General features: G+C 31.2%; 2 protein-coding genes across 2 annotated transcripts in view; both read left to right on the forward strand.

The window, feature by feature from the left end:
- The window catches only part of LOC111612578 (kidney mitochondrial carrier protein 1-like), a 52,253-nt gene that overhangs the window by 17,588 nt on the left and 12,060 nt on the right, over positions 1 to 22,605 (forward strand). The window contains exons 5-9 of the mRNA XM_023353809.1: positions 697 to 786; positions 1,012 to 1,110; positions 4,358 to 4,482; positions 5,954 to 6,014; positions 12,269 to 12,364. Coding sequence (XP_023209577.1) covers positions 697 to 786; positions 1,012 to 1,110; positions 4,358 to 4,482; positions 5,954 to 6,014; positions 12,269 to 12,364 — 471 coding nt within the window. The remainder of the gene's footprint in view (positions 1 to 696; positions 787 to 1,011; positions 1,111 to 4,357; positions 4,483 to 5,953; positions 6,015 to 12,268; positions 12,365 to 22,605) is intronic.
- Positions 18,524 to 21,086, forward strand: LOC111612575. The gene has a single exon (XM_023353807.1). It carries the CDS (start codon positions 18,969 to 18,971, stop codon positions 20,103 to 20,105), a length of 1,137 nt encoding a protein of 378 aa, XP_023209575.1. The 5' UTR covers positions 18,524 to 18,968; the 3' UTR covers positions 20,106 to 21,086.

The raw sequence follows: 22,605 nt of genomic DNA on the forward strand, positions 1-22,605 counted from the left end.
CTTCTGGTTTGGATGGAAGTGACGTAGACTGTTTTTTTTTTTTCAAATATAATAATAGTTATTTGTGGAACAAAATTGTCATTGCAATACCAATAAATTTTTTGTCAATTTTTCTTAAATGAAACAGAGAACTTTTTCATAATTATTGATTGTTTTAATATAAAACAATGTTTATATAGATATATCCAGTATTTTAAAAAATGAAAATTTATAATTATTAAGTAAGGTATTTACTATTGTATCTCCAAATTCAATAAGAAATTCTTTTTCTTGCACAATAGGAAATCAAACTTGTCGACAAAAAAATATTTGTTTTAAAGAAAATTTAAGTATATTTATTTTTGAGGCTTAATTAACAAAATATATTTAAAGATAAAATTGATGAACACACTTTATGCCAAATTAATACAATTAATAAATACACACTGTCTGTCAGTGTTTATTAGTTTAACCCAAATGTGCACATGTACTTTTAACATTTTATAAATGTCGTCTTCAGGCAAAATAGAACGTATTTAGAATGAGAACAAAATTTTTACAAAAAAGTACTTGATACATTTGAATTAAACTAAATTAACACTGAAAGACAGTGTGTATTTATTAATTATATTTAAAGATATTTGACATTTTTATTTGTATATTTTTATTTATCTATGAATTTAATGGACTTATTTAAATTTGAATTAAATACATTTTTCAGAAGAAACATTGTTAAAAAATGTAATTTGTGGAATTATGGCTGGTGTGATATCCTCATCTATAGCAAATCCCACAGATGTATTAAAGGTAATTTTATTTTAACACACATATGTACATATATAATTTTACTTTTTATTTTAATATAATGCATAAATTGTTCATTGTTTTTTTGTTTTTGTCTGTTTTATTTAACAACTTTTCTTTTTTAAATATATTGTTTTAATGTAGATTATTAAAAGTCAGCATTTTATCCCTGTATAGTTAAAGCATTTTAACCATTCTAATTGAAAATAAATACATATATATTTTTAGATCAGAATGCAAGCTCAAAACAAAAATTTTAACAAGAAAGGAATGATTAATTGTTTTCTAGAAATGTATAAAAATGAAGGCATTAAAGGATTATGGAGGGTAAATATATGTTTATTTTTAATTAGTATTTTAAAATATTTATTATACTTTTTTATTATATTTTGTTATAATTTTTCTCCTTGTACTGCTTGTTGTTTTAAATTGCTTCAGTCTGTTACAAAATGCTACTGTAAAAGGGCACATTAAAATTTTAAATAATGCAAAGGCCTATTGAATTGTTTTAAATTTATTTTAATCAATGAAAACAGATTTTGCTTATTTATTAAACACTGCCACATATATAGTCTTCTACTGATTAGATTATCCTTAAAACAATGCTGAATTATCTCTTCAGTCTAATTGTTGCTCAATTGACTTATGTTGAGTATATTTAGTGCAAAATATACTAAATTTTTCAAGTTGCTGTTTTATGTAGTGAAAAAAAGCTCTCCTAGTTCTATTCATTTTTTCAATAAGACTATTTGAAATGTTAAGTACTTCTTGCTTGAGCATCTTGTTTATTTGAATGGAACAAATTTCTTGTGAATTTCTTTGCTATCAAAGAGTGGTATTAATATTATTTGGATTTTTTGAAAACAAAATTCCTTATCATGAAATCTTGTCATGAAATTTTTCAGTCCTTTTTGAACTTTGAACATTATTTGACCAAACATAGTTGACCATTATTGGTTGTCTTGAATAACTTAAAAATTATCACAGAAAAACCAGTTGCATACTTACAAGGTGCACCTGGCAATTTGTAATTACCAATTTTGATGAAATTTTGTGGATGTGTTGTATTTACTTGTACTTAAACTTTACCAAAGCCACAAAATCCACTATTCAATCATCCTCAAGAAAATTACAATAAAAGTTTTTTGCAACCTTTAATATCTATACTGAAGACTGATTCATGAATTTGCATCATAGTATGATTAGTTAAGTATGTCACTTGTAGAGCTTTTGTTTTCAGGTTTGATGCTCATATGCAAGGGGGGTTTTTTTATAATTTAATCTTAGTGTTTTCAAATATGTTTTGTATAATGTTTGTTATTTTTAATTATTGAATGTAAAATTTATTATTTATTATAAAACATCAGGGAATTTAAAAATTCTTTTTACACAATTTAAAATTTTTTCACAAAAATATATATGCCATAAATATTACGATGACTGTTTCACAATAATATGACAGCATTTTAGATGATATTTTTCATAAAAACAGTTAAAGCATAATGGCTCGTTGCACATTCATTTCTACTTCATTCACAGTCTTTACATTTTGTTTTAATAACAGAGAGTGGGAAACAAATTTCATTAACATTTTTGAAAATATTTCTTTTGTGTGTTATTTGAGACTATATTTATAAGTATTTGAAAATATTTGAGACTCAAACCATGCACATTTTAACATGTCACAAAAAACTGGTGCACCCAACTAACTGGTTGTGAATTAGAAATTATACTTTAATAGCAAATTTCTGTATTAAGAAATTGCAGTTTGCTATATCTATATTGGTTTTAAGGAGATAGCTACAATTTTGTAATTTTTTGAAAAAATTTTTAACCTGCTATTAAAATAAACATTGTAAGGCTGACAAAGAAGAGTACATTTCAGTGGGATAAGTTTTAATTGACAAGATGGAATAACTGTCATCTACAAAAATTTTGTTATATATTTGAGAATTTGTTTGACCACTCCATGAATCTATTATTAAGAAAAACTTTACATTTTTTAATATTGTTGTAATTGGGCTGCAATTTAAAAAAATTGTAGATCTATAAATTCCCATTAGCATTTATCTGTCTGCCCTTCCTTAATCTCAAGAACAGAGTTAGATAGATGAAAGTCAAGTCCCAGATATGGAAAGCTTAGGAGCAGAAGGTCCTGATATATGAATTTCTGGTTTGGATGGAAGTGACATTATTTCCATTCAAAAATTTCTCCTGAACAGAGTTAGATAGATGACTGGCATGACTCCATTATTAACAGGAAAAGTATGATGTTCAGAGGCAAGACACTACTAAAATTGAGGGTATTGTGACAAAAAATTGCAGTTTGGCATTGTGATAATGTCACAATAAATAATCATTTAATTAATCATATTTCAATTAAGAAATCTTTATAAAAATCTACATTATGTTAAATAATACAAAATGTTGTTATAATGTTGTATGTACACTCTAAAAATGAAGTGATCAAAGTAAAAAATGTTTTCAAATTTACATAAAAAATTGTATATAACAAATTTAAAAACGATAAGATTAAATTATAAACAGGAATTTAATCCAAAAACATAAGCTCTTCAAATGACACCTTAACTAATCACACTATGCTGAAAATTTGTGAATCAGTCTTCCATATAGGTATTAATTGTAGAAAACATTTATTGTAATTTTTTTAAGAATGCCTGAAGTGGGTCCTGGTCTTTGGTAGAGTTTAAATACAAGTAAATACAACATATTCACAAAATTTTATTGAAACGGTGATTACAAACTGCCAGGTGTTCTTGTTATTAAAATAAAATACATACTTGGTAGGTGCTTAAGTCTCCTGCCTAACTATGTTTATTGTTTTATAGTTATAACATCTAAATGTCATTTTTCAATATAGTCTCCTTGCAATTCAACACACTTAATCTTGGAATTAGCATTTCAATACCCTTGAAAAAATAGTCAGTTGTTTTGTCTGCAAAATTCTCATAAACTGCCTCCTGCAACACTTTATCACTTTTTCAAAGATCAATTTTGATTTTTGGAAACAGTTAATAATCACTAGGAGCCAGGTCCTGGCTATAGTGTGTATGATAAAGTTCCTTGAACTTGCACTCCCTTACAGCAGCCTTGGCAGTGGAAGCTGTGCACTTGATGCATTGTCCTGCAAGAGGTGAACATGATGCAGATTAATGCAACAAGTGTAGCTAAAATGAAAGTTTCCAAGCAGCTTACACAAATTGGTGGGGAGAAAATGTTTTATTAGTAAACATACGGATGGTACTATCTGATACTATCATTATTTTATTCCTATTATGTCTAAGGAAATATAGTTAAGCTAGAAAATTTTGGCACCTATTCGCATATAATAAGTAAAAAATCTGTATAAAAATTTTTTCAAAAAAATTTTGAAATATCTAAAAAGATGGCAATTTTTATTAAAATAGAAATACACTGGAAACATTATCATCTAAAAATGTTTTTTGTTGAAACATTTGAATACTGTAATTGTAAGTTTATTGCAATAGTATGACGTAAGTAATGTAATCTTGAGTAAAATAATTGAGTAATTTTTATTATTTTAATCTTTTAGGGAGTTGGACCAACAGCTCAAAGAGCTGCAGTTGTAGCTGGTGTAGAATTACCTGTATATGATATTACAAAGAAGAATCTCATAAGAGCTGACATTATAGGAGATAACATGTTAAATCATTTTTTGTATGTAATTTTTTATTATTATTATATATATATTTTATTTCAACTTGGATTACTTGGATATTTCAATTTGTAGAATACTTGTAAATATCATTATTGAGTTTATTAATCATTATAATATTAAATATCATTATAGTTAATCTGAATGCATTAAACAATTTGATAGGAACAGATTCTACTAAGATTATTACTGAAATTGAAAGCATTAATAAGGAGAGATTTATTAGCTAGAGTAAACTTTACAAAATCAGTTATTTTAACAAAGAGCATTTATTTCTGATTAATAATAATAATAATAATTTCACTAAAAAAATTGTCTTGCTTAAAGTCATTTTAGAAAGAACAAAATTGTTGTGTGTAAAACTAGAAAATGAATTGAATTTAGAACTTTTAAAATTATTTAAATAAGTAGAATAAATTTCTGTTCTGGTAATTTCACAAAGTATATATTATATCATAGAAAATTTTAGTTTAATTTTAATATCATAGAAAATTTAATTATGACTAATTTCATTTAAATTAGTATTTAATTTTACTACTAAATTTTAGAAATTTTTATTAATTACTACTCATTCATTCATTCATCCTTTAGCTAGCGTTGGGACGGGGTTTCCTCTGACTGAGCCCATATGTAGCTGTAGGTGCTGCTGGAATTTGGACAGCACTAATAGTGGCCTTCCATGCTTACTACTACTATATAACAAAACTTACACATAAATTATTTCATTGAATGTAATTGCTAGTGAAAAAATTTGTTTCAAATAATTATATTTAGACAGATACAATTTAAATTTTTGATATTCTATAATTGTATTTTGAAATTACATTGAATTTCTCTTTGTTGTTTTTTTATTTTTTGAGAACTTACATATTCTTTAAAGATAGAAATAAAAATAAATATAAAAATCTATTTTTAATAAATTTCTCAACTTTTATAAAAAAGTTGAAAGTGGAAAATATGACATTATATCTAAAGCAGTTCAACAATTTTTCTATATTTGAATAAGAGTTTTGATTTAAAAAGAATAATTATTAACAAAGTTTCAGTTCAAAAATATTATTTGGGAATATATAATGTATTTTTATATTCTATATTTAGTTATTTTTTTTCATTCTTAATTTATAGTATGAATATAAATTGAAATTAATAGAAAGGAAAATATTCGTAAAATACAAAATTTTATATTATTTACATATTTAACATATTGAGGCAATATGTTAAATATTTAGTATTTGAAATTTAATAATTTTTATAGTTTTTTATTATGTAACTGTCCTTGGTTTTCTACTTATATATATATATATATCTAGTCTTATAAACATCTGATTACATTTATGCTTACATAATTAATTTAACATAAATTTAATTATTACATAATATGAAATTGAATTGTTTGAATTTATCATAAACTTGTAGTACAAATTTTTAAATTATAATAACAAAATATGTTAATGAATTTTTTTAAATTAATAGCTCCAGTTTTGTAGCAGGACTAACAGGTGCTATAGCATCTACTCCAATTGATGTAGTAAGGGTAAGTTTATTTTTATAGTCATTGAAATTGATTAAATAAATTTGATAAATTTTTACTAAATTCATAATAATATAGTTCAATACTGCATAAAATTTAAATATTTTTGTGAATTTCTCATGTATATTTGTCTTAAATTATATATTTAATTTCTCAGTTTCATAAAATGTAAATGAAAAATGAAATTCTTTTTAACTATAATCATTATTTAGTATACATTTTAATAAAAAAAAGATGATCTTATAACATTTTGTACTGGGTTGTGTAACAAGTACAATTTTTGTACTAATAAACCAAAATTTTTTGTTTATCACACAAAAAGTCTCTAATCAGTAACTCATGTACAGACTTTCTCTATAATTTTTTGTGAATAATTTTCAATTAAGGCAATTCTGCACAGATCAAAAAATGGAAATCTGGTATTCAAGGGTCAATGAATGTAGTGGTAAATGAGAATATCTCAATAAAATTCAATTGTTTTTATTTGATTTTCAAAGAAATGTACAGGTGTACCCCAGTTATATACATAATGTGTTTCATCAAATAGTAATAGTATTGTGAATTGCAATTTCCCCATACTTTTTTTTAAAATTTAATTCAGATAATATAAATAAATATAAATTTTTTTATTTTTTAATGTTTTTCAATAAATTTTTCTTTTTATGATACCCAGTTGATTTGTCATTCATATTCCAGACACAAATTAGCCACTTTGTTAGTATATTTATTACAAAAATGTTTGTATCTGGCAATCAAAACAGAAAACTCATATCACATTTTAAATTTCTTTATTGTTTGTTTATAATGCCCAATTGATGTGTCATTTTCATTCCTGTTGCTCTCTATTCAATTATAACTATTGGGTTGTTCGGAAAGTAATTTTGTTTTTTTGCTTGGAAAAAAACAATATTTCTATAATAAATAAATATTTTATTGAATTAATATATCGACCATTTTGGTCAAATACGTGTCGTCATTGTTTTTGGTAGTAGCATGATTTCACATTCATAAAAGTTTTGATCGTTGCTTACAAAAAACTGATCCAAGTGATTTTTGACATTTCAAGTGATTTCAAGTAAATGTCTTAAAATTAAAAAAAAATTGTGTAGACCAGAACAAGTAATAATCTGAGTGTGCTTGATCTGGCAAATATGGTTGGTGTGATAGCATGTCTCATCTAAGTTATAACAGTTTCTGACAAGTTAACAAACTTGTGTGAAATTTGACATTATCGTGGTAAAACACTACACCTGTTTTGTTGATCAATTCTGGCTGCCTTTTCTGTTTGATGATATTACTCAATTTGTTTACTTAAATTGGGCTTTGTTAAAAGAAAAACCTGCTCTCCAAATAAAGGCTGTCTTCAAGACCTGGTATCTGGATCTCTATATGGAATTTTATTATAAATGACTTTCTACTTAAATTATCAGACTGTTTCTGTTTGTCAGTTATAAAATCAGCTATATTGTTAAAAAATAAATAATTGACAATTTAAAGTTACCTTCTTAATACTGGAATGAATCACAAACACACTTTAAATGACCTTTAAAGTCTAGTAAAAAATATGTTAGCTTTATATACAGTGTGTTAAATTTTATATTTACCATTGTTTAATTTTTGCTGTTATATAGCATTGTTTTTGTCCAATTTTTAAAAATAATATTTTGAAAAGTTGTTTTGTGCATTCCAATTTGGAATTTCATTAATTTAAAGACCTGAGGCAGACCTTGGTCAAGGTTGAAAATGTTTGTCAAAAGCTGTTTATTAAAACAATTTTTATTACTGAACTTTAAAGGTTGTTTAGAGTGTGTTTATTGACAATTTGCCAAATTTTCTTAAAACCCAGACACAAGATGCAAAAACTGGACAGATATCATAGCAACACTTGGAATGGATGAAGCATCATAACAGTGGGAAAAGCTAAGTTGGATCATGGTAGGGGTAGAAATATATGACAGTTGTATATGAGGTTTGTTTTATTGTGAAGTGTTCATAACCTAGGGTATGCTTGTATTGTCTTATAGGAATGTAGTGAAGAAAAATATAATTTGTTTTTATTTAAAAGTTGACTGATTTTTGTATATAAATAACACTTCAATCACTATAACTTGATCTACTTACACAAATCAGTTATAAACAATTTTAAAATAATGTTGTTAAAAATATATAGAAAGTCTTCACTTACAGTTAGTGTCATTTAGTTTAATGTTGTTGAGGAAAGATACAAATACATTTGTAATCATTACTGTTGTTGTTGGATTTTCTTTATAAACAGTAAAATTGTTTCTACAAAGTGGGAAATAAGTGCTTAAGTTTGAGAATATTATCCAATTAGAATAACAATCAGTAGATTATATCTTGTTCATATCATTAAGACTATAGTAAAATTGGTTTCTTATACAGTAAAACCTCCATTAATGGACACTCCCAAATAGCAGACACTTCTACTTAACCTATTCTTAACCTTAACATGTTGAAATTTTTCTCTGTTGCGTGTGGCCGCCATGTTGAATTTTTGTCAATGTTAAGCCTAATGAAGTTTTTTTATTTAATGATAATAGTGGCTACTGTATCGTTAAAAATTATTTTTTTTTATTTTGCACAAACAAAATAAATATATTGAAAAATATAAAAACAAAAAAAATTATATTTTGTAAGTTTGTTTTAATATAAAAATTATGACACATAGCAACATCTAGTATCAAAAACGTTCTGATGCAGAAACGAGTATATTCGGTGTCAACAGGTTAGGTCAAATGAGATCAACACAAAAATACTTGGGAACAACGTGGGACAGGTTAATGGACATTTTTACAGTCTCCAGACCCTTCAAATAGGACATCTATTATATTCACCTCTAAATAGTGGACATGTTACTGTGAAAGACCGAAATTAGTGAATGTCAACACATACAAAATACATCAGTGAAAGACCGAATATTTGGTAATATTATTATGCATTCGAACAATCACCAGTGTATGTCAACAAGCACAGATAAGCTTTGGTGGAGGTCAAAACGACACCCGAGAAGCCAATGTCGTCAGAGAGGCGACAGTCTGTCGCCATATCCTTTGTGGTAGCTGGAGGTAGGACAAGGTCGTACCTCTTTTCCCAGTAACGGTTTGGTGAAAACCACTTTGTCACTGGATGGCGTTTTTGTTCTTTTGATCCTGTGAGATGAGGATCGGTTTGTCAGGTCAAGTGGCGGAGGATGAGAGGGGTCGTCGGTAAGGCATTGGCGATATCTGAATAAAAGACACCATTAACAGATCAGTTCGTAATAACGTAATCAGGTGGAGATATGTTATCCCAACATACTAATGGGATTATAGGTACTTCTTCTCTACGCGGTCTCTGCTTTTTTAAAATCCAATTCATTTTCTTCCTGTACGTCCCATTAGTATGTTGGGAAAACATATCTCCACCTGGTTATCTACTTGACACATTAGCGAATGGCCCAATGTACACTCCAGGTACCCCAAAGCCAATCTTGGATAGTGTGATGCCACATATTGAAAAGATGATCGTGGGCATGAAGGACACCCACAAAGAATACTACAGATGGAGAGCCACATTCGAAATCTGTTCTGGCCGCAACAAAACCCAGGATGAAGGATTTTGGTGATGTTTACAAAAAACCAAAAAATGGCTAGCCAGGGAAGGCATCATCGTTTTAAAAGCGGACAAGAGCAGATTATTAGTACTCTTAAAAGAAACCACCTATAGAGTTCTGATGCAACAATACATCAACGATATGGAATGCGAGCCAATTAATGACGGATATGTTTACAAACTACAGGCTCAAGTCAAACGCTTACAAAAACACCACTAGCCAGGGAGCTAAAATTGAAAGGGATGGTAGTAGCATCACCAGACACACACAAATTATTCGCCTTTGCGAAAACACAGAAACGAACACCTTCTCTTAGACCCATTTTGGACAAGGCCAGGTCTCCAACATAACTTCTTGAAAAAGTGGTTCATAACATTGCATCAGATCATATGAGGGATTACGATCTAAACGTCAAAAGCCCCAAAGAACTTATAAAAATATTAAGGCAAACACGGGTAACGGAGTCGGCCCACATCACAGTATGTGATTTTGAATCATTATACCCTTCGATCAAATTGCAACCTTGCTTTTGCGCTCTAAGAGATCTCCTATTGAACAAATTTAGAACACCTACACATCGAAAACAGATATTGGAATTAGCGCATCTTATGTGCTACAACTCCATATTCCAATTTAACAACAAGACCTATTTACAAAAACGAGGAGTACCCATGGGCAGCCCGCTGTCTAGCGACTTATGTGAGCTGGTATTATGTAGATTGGAAGAAACAGTCATACCAAAGTATAGTTCTAATATAATTATTTATAAGAGATATGTGGACGATGTCTTTATTCTGTGGAAAACGAAACCACACATCAATGAGTTTTTGAGCCACATGAACAAAATTCCATACGGGCTGACCCTGAAACTAGATCAATTAACTACCACCAATGCACTGGACATAAACATCATGCTCAACGGTGGAAGTATTGATACGGGTATATATTATAAACCCAGCTACATCCCATGGTTTATACTGGCAAACTCAGCGGACCCGTACAATTATAAAATCGCAGCATTCCGGGCGTTGGTTAGAAGAGCATTTACGCACCCTTCTAAATGGAGTGACACGATAACTGAGTTACAAAATATAGAACGCATTGCAGTCGCACATGGATACAGAAAAGAACTAATACGAGGACTGGCAAATGCCTATTTACGAACACATGAAACACGAGAGGCACCCATTACTCAAAATGCTAATCAAGATTCAAACAGAAGACTCAACATCGTTGAATACAGCAAACAATTTCAAGCGTTTGTAGAGAAATTGCAACTAAAACGAACACCAAGGTAGCATACCGAAGAACCCCCAATATATATCAATTACTACGTAATGCAAAAGACAAACAGTACGATCTTAGAGCTCCGGGGTATATAGTATTCCTGTAAAAGACGATCGATTTAAACAAAAAATGGTATACATCGGCTCCACGAAGCGTTCAATCCAACAGAGAATTAAGGAGCACAAATATGACATAGAACATACTCGTTACACCACTGCACTTTCCACCTACGCAACCGACTCGGATAGTCACGCAGAACTATCAAAAGCCAAATTAATAAATACAGCTTTTAATACGGACCACATCAGAGCCCTTGAAGCTCTGGAAATCTACAAAGCCGGCAGGACGAGGAGATGTATAAACACCAAAGACGGCAGCACGCTTTCTTATGCTTGACGTTACGTATGCAAAGAACAACAAAACGATGACGATACGTAACACGCGCATGAATTCGATTATATTTGAAAACTAAACGTTCATTCTAAAAATGGAATCAAAGTATTTTAACCTGAAGCAGGCCTCGACTGAAGCCGAAAACGTTTGTTTTTACGAATAATTTACAAGTACCGGATAATAAAGGTTTAGTAAGTGCGGTTTTATTAGAATACCAGTATTCAGAGTAGAAGATTTTTGATAACCATTTTAACACCATTGTGGTGGTTAAAGTATAATTTTTAATGAATCAGTTTCTGACAAAGCAAAAATGTTCAAAAAGTTACACCTACTTGATAACTACAGTTCAGACAAATCTCTGTATCTATTTTTATTAGTCGCTTAGATCATAAACTACATTAGAAATTGTGACATTTATAATGTATTTCCCACTCCTTGAAGTGGATAGCAAATCACCTTCATAATTTGACATTCAAACAGATTCAATTAAAACAAGATTTTTACAGCTGAAAAAATATATAATATATTTTATATATAGTTTAATTATACATGCTACATATACTTTTCATTATATTCACTTTCCTAATGCAAATTTGATGTTATTGTATTGTATCCATTGTATTGTATCCATTGTATTCTTTACTATATATCTTGTATATATAGTGAAGAATATGATGCTACCAGGTTAAGATACAGTATAGTCACCAGTATGTACTTCCGAATAGTGGACACCTGTAAATAGCAGACAAACTTCTTGGTCTCGACAGTGCCAGCTATTCGGAGATTATACTGTACTGTACATTGTTTCACTTAACATCAGTTTCCAAGAACATATTGAGGATATTACGTGAGAACTTTCTGTATTTTGAAATCCTGACAAATTTATTAAATAATATAACATAAAAGTGCTTTTAAAATATATTTTTGCTCAATAATAATTAAAAATTTTTTTTATTAATTCCAGACAAGATTAATGAACCAAAGGAGGGTAAAGGCAGCCATTGTTAATGGAGCTCCAGCTGAAGTTTTTTATACTAGTGCTCTACAATGTGCTTTTCAAGTAAGTTTGCATCCTATAGAGAGAAATTGCATCTATAATATGCATTATATAAAAAAGCTTAATGAATTTTAATTTAATTCCTCTTAGTATTGGAAATATATTAACCTACAATTGCATGTGGTACTTGCAATTTTTGCACACTTCTAGTTTTTTCAAAGAAATTTTTTATCAAATTGACTTAATTAGCTGTACTTATCATGAAATCCTTTTGCTACATGCTATCTATCTGACTTTGTAAAAATTTTGGTCAAAAAAATTTTTTTTTTCTTGACCCAGGCCCTCAAAAAACTGCCATGGAAATTTGTTGTCTCATGCATGTTCTTGTATACAATCCTTTTTTTTTTACACAATTGCATGCGTAAGGTGGTAGTTTTCAATTCTGACATCATTTTTCAATGCCATCAGTCATGGAGGTTTTTTAAGATTCTTGCTAAAGGGAGTCATGATGTTTTGGATATTTGTCAACTATGCAAGGCATCGTGACAGGATGATCTGCAACTCAATACATTATTGAATTCTGAGCCTAGACTGCTATGATCTTCAACAATTTACATTTCTTGTGGCTTTATTTTGTGCACAAAAAATACAGAACATTTTCTGGTTCTTCTCAGAAACACCTCAGCCTTCCCATCATTGATTTCCAGCTGAAACTCTTTTCACATTAGTTCATGTTTTCACAAAGTTGGAAAGGCTTCCTATAGGAGAATAGTTAAGGACATTGTTCTGCAAACAAAACAATATCTCAAAAACCAGTGGTATCCAATTAGTTTTTCCTGCGTACCACTTCAAGAAAGAGCTTAAACTCGCATACCCCTTATAGCAGAAATTCATATTAATCCATACTAATATTATAAATTCGAAGGTAATTCTGTCTGTCTGTTACCTTTTCACGTCTAAATTGCTGAACAGGTTTTAATAAAATTTGGCACAGAGATAGCTTATATGTTCTAGATGGACATAGGCTACATTTTACTATGAGAAAATATCTTACTCCTACAAGAAAATTTGATATAATGCAGGTGAAGCTGTTGGTAGACAGCTAGTGATAAATAGAATAAGTTTTTTTTTACATTACCTTTAAAGTACAATTCTAATAATAATGAAAATAACATAAGTTTATTTAATTTTAATGTAACAAATGTGCATGATTTAGAAGCAAGATGTCGCAACTGATTATTAAACACAGTGAAGTCTTATTATACTCTGCGAGAAGTCGCGTTGTTGCGTGCGAGAAATAACAGCGATAAAAATTTTCAAAATTATTTTCGCAAACACAAATTGTGTTAATTGTACAATTTTTGTTTCTTGCATAAGAATTTCATTTAGGTATTGTCACAAATGCATTTTTTTGATGAAATTTCGAGAATATTTTTAGTTATAAATAAACGAATTTGTGCATTTGACATCATGTTGTAAACTGCTGAATGTTTGATGGTCCACCCATTATTTTTTTGATTGCTTCATCTCATGCATTTAAATTTTAAATTGACCGATTTTAGATTGCCGCGCGTACCCCTTTATGCAATTTCGCATACCTCCAGGGGTATGCGTACCACTAATTGGGAACCAAGGTCATAAACTAAACAACATGTGACCTTGAAATTTGGCACATGTAGAAAAGATACACCACAGGATTTTTCAGAATTGTCAAATTCAAGGAATGGCAATTATGTTTAGTGTAATTTTGTCTGAAAAATCAGTAGAAAATTGCTGCCTTATGCATATGTTTGTGCATTAAAAAAACTATGTGATTTGTGAATTAGTAATAACTTTCTATCATAATTATATCATTAAATTAGAGCTCCACTGATGAAGTCTTTTGGCAATCCAAACCTAATGTTTTATGGTACTTCATAATACTCTATATATTTATGTTGTTATTTATAATAATTCTCCAAAAATAGTTGCCTATAGAAAAAAAGAAATATTTCTTTTACTGTTAATTAACGTTTTTGTTAATGGTGGGTGATGATAAAATTGTTTTTAAACATATTTATATGTACAGGTAACCCCCGTATAACACGGTAGTTACATTCCAAAAAATTGCCGTGTTATGCGAAACAAAGAACTAGTACGAAAAGGAGGGTTAGGTTCCAAAAATTAAAAAACATGCTACTATATTTTCATAATTAAGATAAATATCTTTATTAAAATTTTCTTAAGTGATACATATTAATATAAATTAAACAATGTTTTCTTTGTCATCACTAAAAGCACTATTAACCGAGAGCGTTTTATTTTTAGCAAGTTATCATTATCCTCTGAGCATTTTTCTGCATTATTTTCAGATTCATGCATTACCTCTTGCAAAAAGTGTATGTAATTTTAGATTGCTTGCTTCTAGTTAAAAGATCTTTATAAATTTCCTTATATGGTGCTAAGTACTTATGGAATAACGGAAAAACATCTGGCAACGCCAGAAGCAGAAGCGTTGAGATCTGGCAAAATTGAAACAATTTTCGCGAAGGACCATATATATGGAAACGAGAAAAGAAAGTTTACACGCTGAAGTACTAATAGTTCACAAAAATAATAATTTTCGTGAACTATTAGTACTTAAGTATGTAAAAATTTATAACATTTCATGTTGTATGAGGGTTTTACCCATTTCTCGAACCGTGTCAGAGTGAATCTGTGCTATAAAAGTACCGTGTTATACAGGGGATGGTACCAATTTTCGAACCGTGTTATACGGGGTTACCTGTATATAAAATAAAATATATATCAGTATAAAACACAATTATCATGAGTAATGTGAAGTATATATATTCACTGGTTAATGAATTAGAAACAGCAGTTTAATATTTTATTGGACCACGTTTAGCTTGGATTACATCATTTACTTGATTTGGTATGGATTCTACAAGGTGCTGGCAGATATGTCATTCTAACATGTTCTGTACATTCCAGGCCTTGGAGTCGCTCACTTTTCTCACTTGTACTCACTTTTCTGAAGTATCCTCACTTTTCTCACTTTTCAGGTCANATACCCTAATTTTGTTTTTGCTTATTTTTCATACATCTTATTTAATAATAGGGTTATTGTTGCTTTAATATTATTTTAATATTTAAGTATTATCACTTTCATTTTTTATATTATATCTTGTATTTCACCAATCTCCTAAGGCTACTGCTAGCTTCATTGTCTTCCATTGGATATTCAATAAGCCTTTTGGTTTGTTGATTAAATTATTGGGTATTTTGGTTAGGGATTTCTCCATTTCTTTCCATAATGGGTGACATCTCTCAACAAATAGATTCAGATAGCTCTTTTTCAATGAACTCCACTGTTATCATTGAACCATTAGAAGAAAGGTCACCATTACCAACTCCTATCCAATCCCCTGTGGTGCAGCAGGACAAATCGGCACCTATTGAAGACAACATTATGCGTGAAGCCAGGGTGCTCCTTGACCGTGTCATGGATGTTTGCCCTGAAAATTCTAAAATGGGTATTAAAATAAAACAAACACTTAAAATACGGGATTACACAGCACGCCTCTTTGGATGTCTATACAAGGCCATGAGTGTAATCAAAATGTTACGTGAAGGGAAGGTAACACAACAAACAACAATAGAGGTACCAGCTAAAACCTATGCTCAAGCCATTAAAATAAATAACAAACCAAGTGATACAACTAAAAACATTACCAAATCATTATCTTCTAAGCTAGTTAATGAAGGGACAGGAGGCAATCATTCTGTTTTAGTGTACCCTACAGAGGAAGTGACAGAAGAACATCCAGATATAGACACGATAGTATCCACAATAACAAAAGAGATAAAACCAGCTGAAATTGGTGTCAGTGTAAAAACTATTAGAAGAGTTAAAAATAACGGAGCGTGTTTCAGAGTGGGAAGCCATTCAGACGGAATAAAACTTAAGAAAGCAATAGATGAGATCAAAACTATAAATAATAAAGTTAAATGTCATGTCACAGAGGGAAGAAGCCCACGAGTGATACTATTGAACGTACCAAATACAGTGAAAGATGAACAAATTGTGGATACAATTTACAAGCAAAATAATATATGGGATACTATGGAGAAAGAAGAGTTTTTCAACAACTGTAGATTTAGTACAACTATTACTAGAGGCAAGACACACGAGAATTGTTGGCATATAATACTGTCATGGTTAATCACAAGCACATCGCCCTTGATTGGGCTAATGTCAAAACTGATGACTATGTTCCTATAGGTGGGTGCTTCAAATGTGCAGGATTTAACCATTATGCCAAAGATTGTTCTGAAAATATACACTGCAATCATTGTTCTAAGGGAAATAGGTATGGGGAATGCAGTGAATTGCACACAACACCCTGTTGCATCAATTGTATGAAATTTAACAAAGATCAACCACCAACAAACTATAATGCTTACAGCTCACAATGTCAAACTCTGCAAAAACAAACAGATTGTGGGGTGTAATAATACAAGTCTTAATACTCTGATGATCAACAATACACTGAATTCTCAAGGAACTGTATTTTGGGGAATGATATAAAAATCCTACAATTAAATGCCGAGAAATGCAAGGCAGCCTCGTCATTGCTGATTAAAACAGTGAAAGAGAAGAAAATAGATATAGTTATCCTACAGGAACCGTACACGATACATGGTACTGTTGCACGCTTCAACAGGTGGAATGTTTACCCACCAAAGGGTCTTTATAATAATCCGAAAACTGGCATACTATCTCCAAACATTCAGATTAATATGGACTTTTGCTCAATCTACAGCACGGAATGTATCACCATCGTACATATTAATTACAAGAAATCTTTATATATCACATCTGTATACAGCTCTCCTTTTGAGGATATTGAAGATACCCTAAAACAACTCGACAACATTGGTAAAGAAATAAATCAAACCTCTTGGATGATTGCTGGAGATTGTAATGCAAAGTCGCCAATCTGGTTTAGTCCAGTGGAAGACGTAAGGGGAGACGAGTGCTGCCTATGGCATGGTATCCTGCAATTCCAGCAAACTGCCAATGTTTTTCTCAGATAGAGGGAAAAGCTGGGTAGATGTTTGTTTTGCCAATGTACAATCCCTGAACTGTGTGGCATCATGTAAAACAATTGATGAAATAAGTGCAAGTGATCATCGCTATATAATCTGGAACCTAAAAGATACACCAGTGATAAAAAGTGAAACATGTGGCAAGACCCATACGGATTGGGAAGCTTTTAAACAACAATTTAGTATCTTATGGGCATCTAAAGAAATCTACAATATTAAAGATGTAGATGACTTAGCGGCACATCTGAATCACTGCATTATAGAAGCATTCAACTCGACATCAGTTTTCAATACCACTAAGAAATCTTATGCTTATTGGTGGAACAACCACTTGGCCAAACAAAGACAAAATGTATGAAAACTACAAAGAAAGTTCAGACAGGAAAGAGCCCCCGACAGGAAAATAATCAAACGACAAGAATATCTACAGTGTTTCAATGCCTACAAAACTAATATCAATAGTGCACGCACTAAAGCTTGGCACGAGTTTTGCACTAGAACAAGCAAGAAAAACATCTGGAGTGAACCATACTATGTGGTATGCAAACAAAAAGGAAGAAACAACATTCCGGCTAATGTCAAGAAAAATGATGACACATACACAAAAAACTATGATGAAATGGTTAAACTTTTACTTGATACGCATTTCCCAACGGACATTGAAGATGAAGATAATTCTATTCAAAAAACCATTAGAGCTGAAATGAGGAACACATCGAATACTGGAAAGGATAGATATTTTACCTTTACTGAAGTTGAAAGAGCCATCAAATCTACAAAAAATAAAAAAGCACCTGGAGAAGACGGGATTACTTCAGAAATGGTGAAAGGAGCATTCGCAGCTGTTCCCATGGCATTTGTTCATACTTATAACAGGTGTTTGGAAAGTGAGAAATTCCCCAAGGTATGGAAAAATGCATCAATAAAATTCATCCCAAAGCCAGGATCTGGAAATACATATGCACCTAATAACTTCAGGCCTATAAGTCTACTATCAATTTCAGGGAAAATACTTGACGGACTCATAATCGACCGTATCAATCATCACTTACAAATCAACAATTGGATACACGAAAGCCAGTTTGGTTTTGTTAAAAATAAGTCTACATATCATGCCATCTTCTAAAATATATCAAGGAATCTCATAAAAAAGAACATGTACTGATCGTCACTATTGACTACAAAAATGCATTTAACATGCTCTGGTGGCTGGCATTATTTGAAGAACCCAGGAAGGCACAATGCCAAAAAAATCTTTATACTATCCTCAAAAGTTACCTTACAAGTTGGTGTTTACCACGAAAGAGGAAATAACAGTCACTTGATTACCAAAGGTTGTCCACAAGGGTCCCGGTCAGGACTGGGACTTTGGAATATAGTGTATAATGATTTATTACATTTAAATGACAACAACAGAAGCAAATGAAAAATTTTAGGATACGCTGATGACATAGTGTTGGTGTTATCGAATCAAAGCAGAGAAAGACTACAGGAGCATGCAAATGAATTACTACAAAATATATACGAATGGAGTCAGAAATATAAACTTGTAATAAATTACAATAAGTGTGAAAACATGTTTATATCTAAAAGAAAACCATTACAAAAAGCTTTCAAAATCGAAATAAATGGGAACAGGATTACGAACATTAAGACAATTAAATATTTGGGTATTCTTATAGATCACAGTCTCACATGGACCAAACATTTAGATTATGTTTTGAATAAGACAAGTAAAGTTACTAACAGGCTACTTAGCATTGTCCACAAGGAGTGGGGTTTTAACCAATCTGCAATTAAAATTCTATACAAAGCATGTGTAGAACCGATTATTTTATATGGTGCCCCATTCTGGGGATGGGATGCAGACAAGACTAATATTAAAAGAAAACTTCTAACCATCCGACGGCCCATATTACTCAGGATATGTCATGTATATCGGACAACTTCAAATGCAGCGTTACATGTTCTTTCTGGTATTAAACCTCTTCATCTGAGTGCTAAAATGCTCACTTGGTCATGGGCACTTAACAATTTCAATTGTACAAAAAAAGGGTTTGCTAACCTTAGTAAATATGCAGAGATAGGGTGTCTATCCAACTTTAAGAAAGATCTTCTTAAGAAATTTGTGGATCCAAGTAAATTCAGTGAAACTCCTTATAGTGTCCACCCATTGAAAAATAACAGGATTACTATTACCAATATCAATGTAGACCCATATCCCAAACATTTTGTGTTCACGGACAGTTCGAAGATTGAGGACAATGTAGGAGCATCTGTAGTTCACTCAATTCATGGAAATTCGAACTTTAAACATCATTTGGGTTTCAAACTTGCCAACTATTGCACGATACCTGAAGCAGAGCTATACGCAATCTACCGTGCACTCACCTATATTCAGAAGTCAAATATGATTAAAGGCAACATACGTATGTGTACAGACAGTCAGACTGCCTTGAACAGAATCGACCGCAATTACACCAAGTGTCAGACAACCAAATTAATTTATAATCTTACAAATGTAAACATTTCCTTTGCCTGGGTCAGAGGACATAGTGGCGTTCAAGGGAACGAAGAAATAGATAGGATTTCAAAGCTCTATGCCAACTCTTCAGAAAATAAAATTTACACAAGTATAATGAAAACGAATATAAAAAAATCTTGTGGAACAGACTGCAAAACAACTGTGGCAGATGGAGTGGATCAGCAGTGACACAGGAAGGCTGACGTTTAGCTTTCTTCTTGATGTTCAGGAACATTTGCCATGAAACACTTGTACATCAACTACTTTTCCAGCCAAATTTTAACTGGTCACGGTAATTTTAGACAATATTTACACAGATTTGGTTTCAGTGAAGTGGACTCAAGTGATTGTGATAACTCTTCGACTCAAAATGTGGAACATTTTATTTTCAGCTGCGAGAAGTTTAAACAAAAACGTGAAAGACTAATGTACTGTACAGTGCTTTACATCATGGCTTAACTGGCCTTGCCCCCTCTCCAAACTGATTTCTAATCGAGGGATTTTTGAAGAGCTGATGAAATTCATCATAGAGACAAAAGCTCTCAATGTGAATTTCAACAGGACATAATTCTCCAGGCAAGCCAAATCATACTCTTATATATGTAAAAGTTTCTAAGACTTTTCTTTTATCATTGTATACATATGTGTTTCAAGTGTTTAATGTCTATGCAAACTTTAAATGCCAAAAATTATGGTCATCCTGCAAAATAACATCTGCAATGTGCCAACATGTACATAATTGTAAACTTTGCTTTTTGGAAGTTAATTTTGATGTTATTTTATTTTTGATTGTCAGAATTTTTATGTAATTACAATTTACATCTACTTGTCTGCATTTTTCAAGCTGGTAAAATTATGTATTGCTTTTGCAACTTCCTGTAAGCTTCAGGAAGACTCATTGTACATATGTTTTATCTTTCTGTAGTTATTTATTCCATAAATAAATGCCAGTGCAGATGCCATGGACCGCCCCTTTCATCCCCTTTCCTATCTCACTTTATTTTTTTTTTCACCTTTACCTCTTCTCTTAAACTCTTTTCTATCTACTTTTCACCCCCAGGCAATACCTATGAGTAGTCCTGGGTCTTCATCCCCTATGCTACAAAAATATACAAAAATATCTTTTCTAAGTTATTTTTAAGTTATTGTTACATTATGTTATGTAAGTTAAGTTTTAGTATCATTTCCCTTCTCCCTCTCTTTTGCCACTAGTTTACACCTCCACCGTCGTCTATCATCAAAGATAGAGTGCAAATAAAACTACATTTTTTAAAATCAATTATTAGTCTATTATGGTTATTTATACATTTACAACTACAAAATGCATTTTTTCAGTGTTTTCCTTACTATAGTTATTTTTTTTTAATGTACTACTTAGCTTTAATTTGAGTGTTTTTTTCATGTTGGAATGAATTATTTGGTTTTACATGTAATCATATGGGAAAAAATGATTCACCTTACGACATTTTCATGATACGATCTCAGTTTCAGAACGGATTATTTTCATATCCTGAAGTACCACTGTATTAATATATATTAATGTTAAATCTAATAAATAAAACAGAAATTTTGTAAGATTGATTCATTGATTGATTTTGGCAGCATTCTGTTTGTGAGAGGCCTTTGTAGATGTGTTTGGATTGGTAATATTGTTGAATTTTGTCATATGTCAAATTTTTCTGGATTTCAAGGTGTAATAGTTATTTCGTTAACAAATTCCAATTGAAAGTTTAAATGACATAGATAGAAGAATTAACTTTATTTAGAATGCTCTGGATAGATAAAACACCTGATAGGTAAATTAATAAAATTATTGGATCTTTTAGGTACTTGAAATTTCAATATCCATTTCATTTTTAGATTGAAACGAACCTTTAGGTTGTATCTCAGTCTGTTATGGATGTTAACTTGCTTCGTATTTTCAATACNTGAAATGAAAATCAGTCTAGCATAGGGAAAATTGGGGAATTACACCGCGAAATGGTGAATTGCGCAGTGGAGTTATTGTGAATCGGCATAAATTGAGCCAGCATAAACCGAGGGCTACTTGTATTGCACTCACGTTTTACTCACTTGTTCTGTATTTCAACTCACTTTTTCAAAGGGGAAATGGCACTCCCAGGCCTGACATTCTCAATGGGGTTAAGATCTGGGCTCTGTGGTTTCTTTGATGACAGTAGCATTGTCATCAAAGAAAGAGCTATCACACGCAGGAAAAAAAAATGCAACATTGCACTTGATCAGCAACAGTGTTCAGGTACTCATTGAAAGTCACCCGACCTAGGAATATCAGCAGATCATTTCTGTCCCAACAGAACATGCCCCATACCATAATCCTCCCACCAGAACCTTGAGTCGTGTTAATGAGGCAAGCAGGGTCAATTGCTTCATGGGCTCCCTCCAAACCCTCTGTCTACTGTCAGTACAGAATAAGGTGTATCGTGACTTGTCTGATCATATTACTTTTTTCCAGTTCTTAAATGTCCAATCACTGTGCTCTTGGCACAACTGTAGATGAACTTTCCAGTTCTTTGAAGAAATCAATGGTTTTTGTATAGGTCTGTGACTGTTCAGACCGATTGTTTTCAGTTCCCTACACATAGTTTGGGTAGATATAGGTCAGGGACAGCATTCATTAAATTCTTTTTCAATTGATGCACAGAGGAAGGCCTCTTTTTTCACACTAGCC

The sequence above is a fragment of the Centruroides sculpturatus genome, unplaced genomic scaffold, assembly GCF_000671375.1.
Source record: "Centruroides sculpturatus isolate CEXI.00-Female unplaced genomic scaffold, Cexi_2.0 scaffold1713, whole genome shotgun sequence".
Lineage (NCBI taxonomy): Eukaryota > Metazoa > Arthropoda > Arachnida > Scorpiones > Buthidae > Centruroides > Centruroides sculpturatus.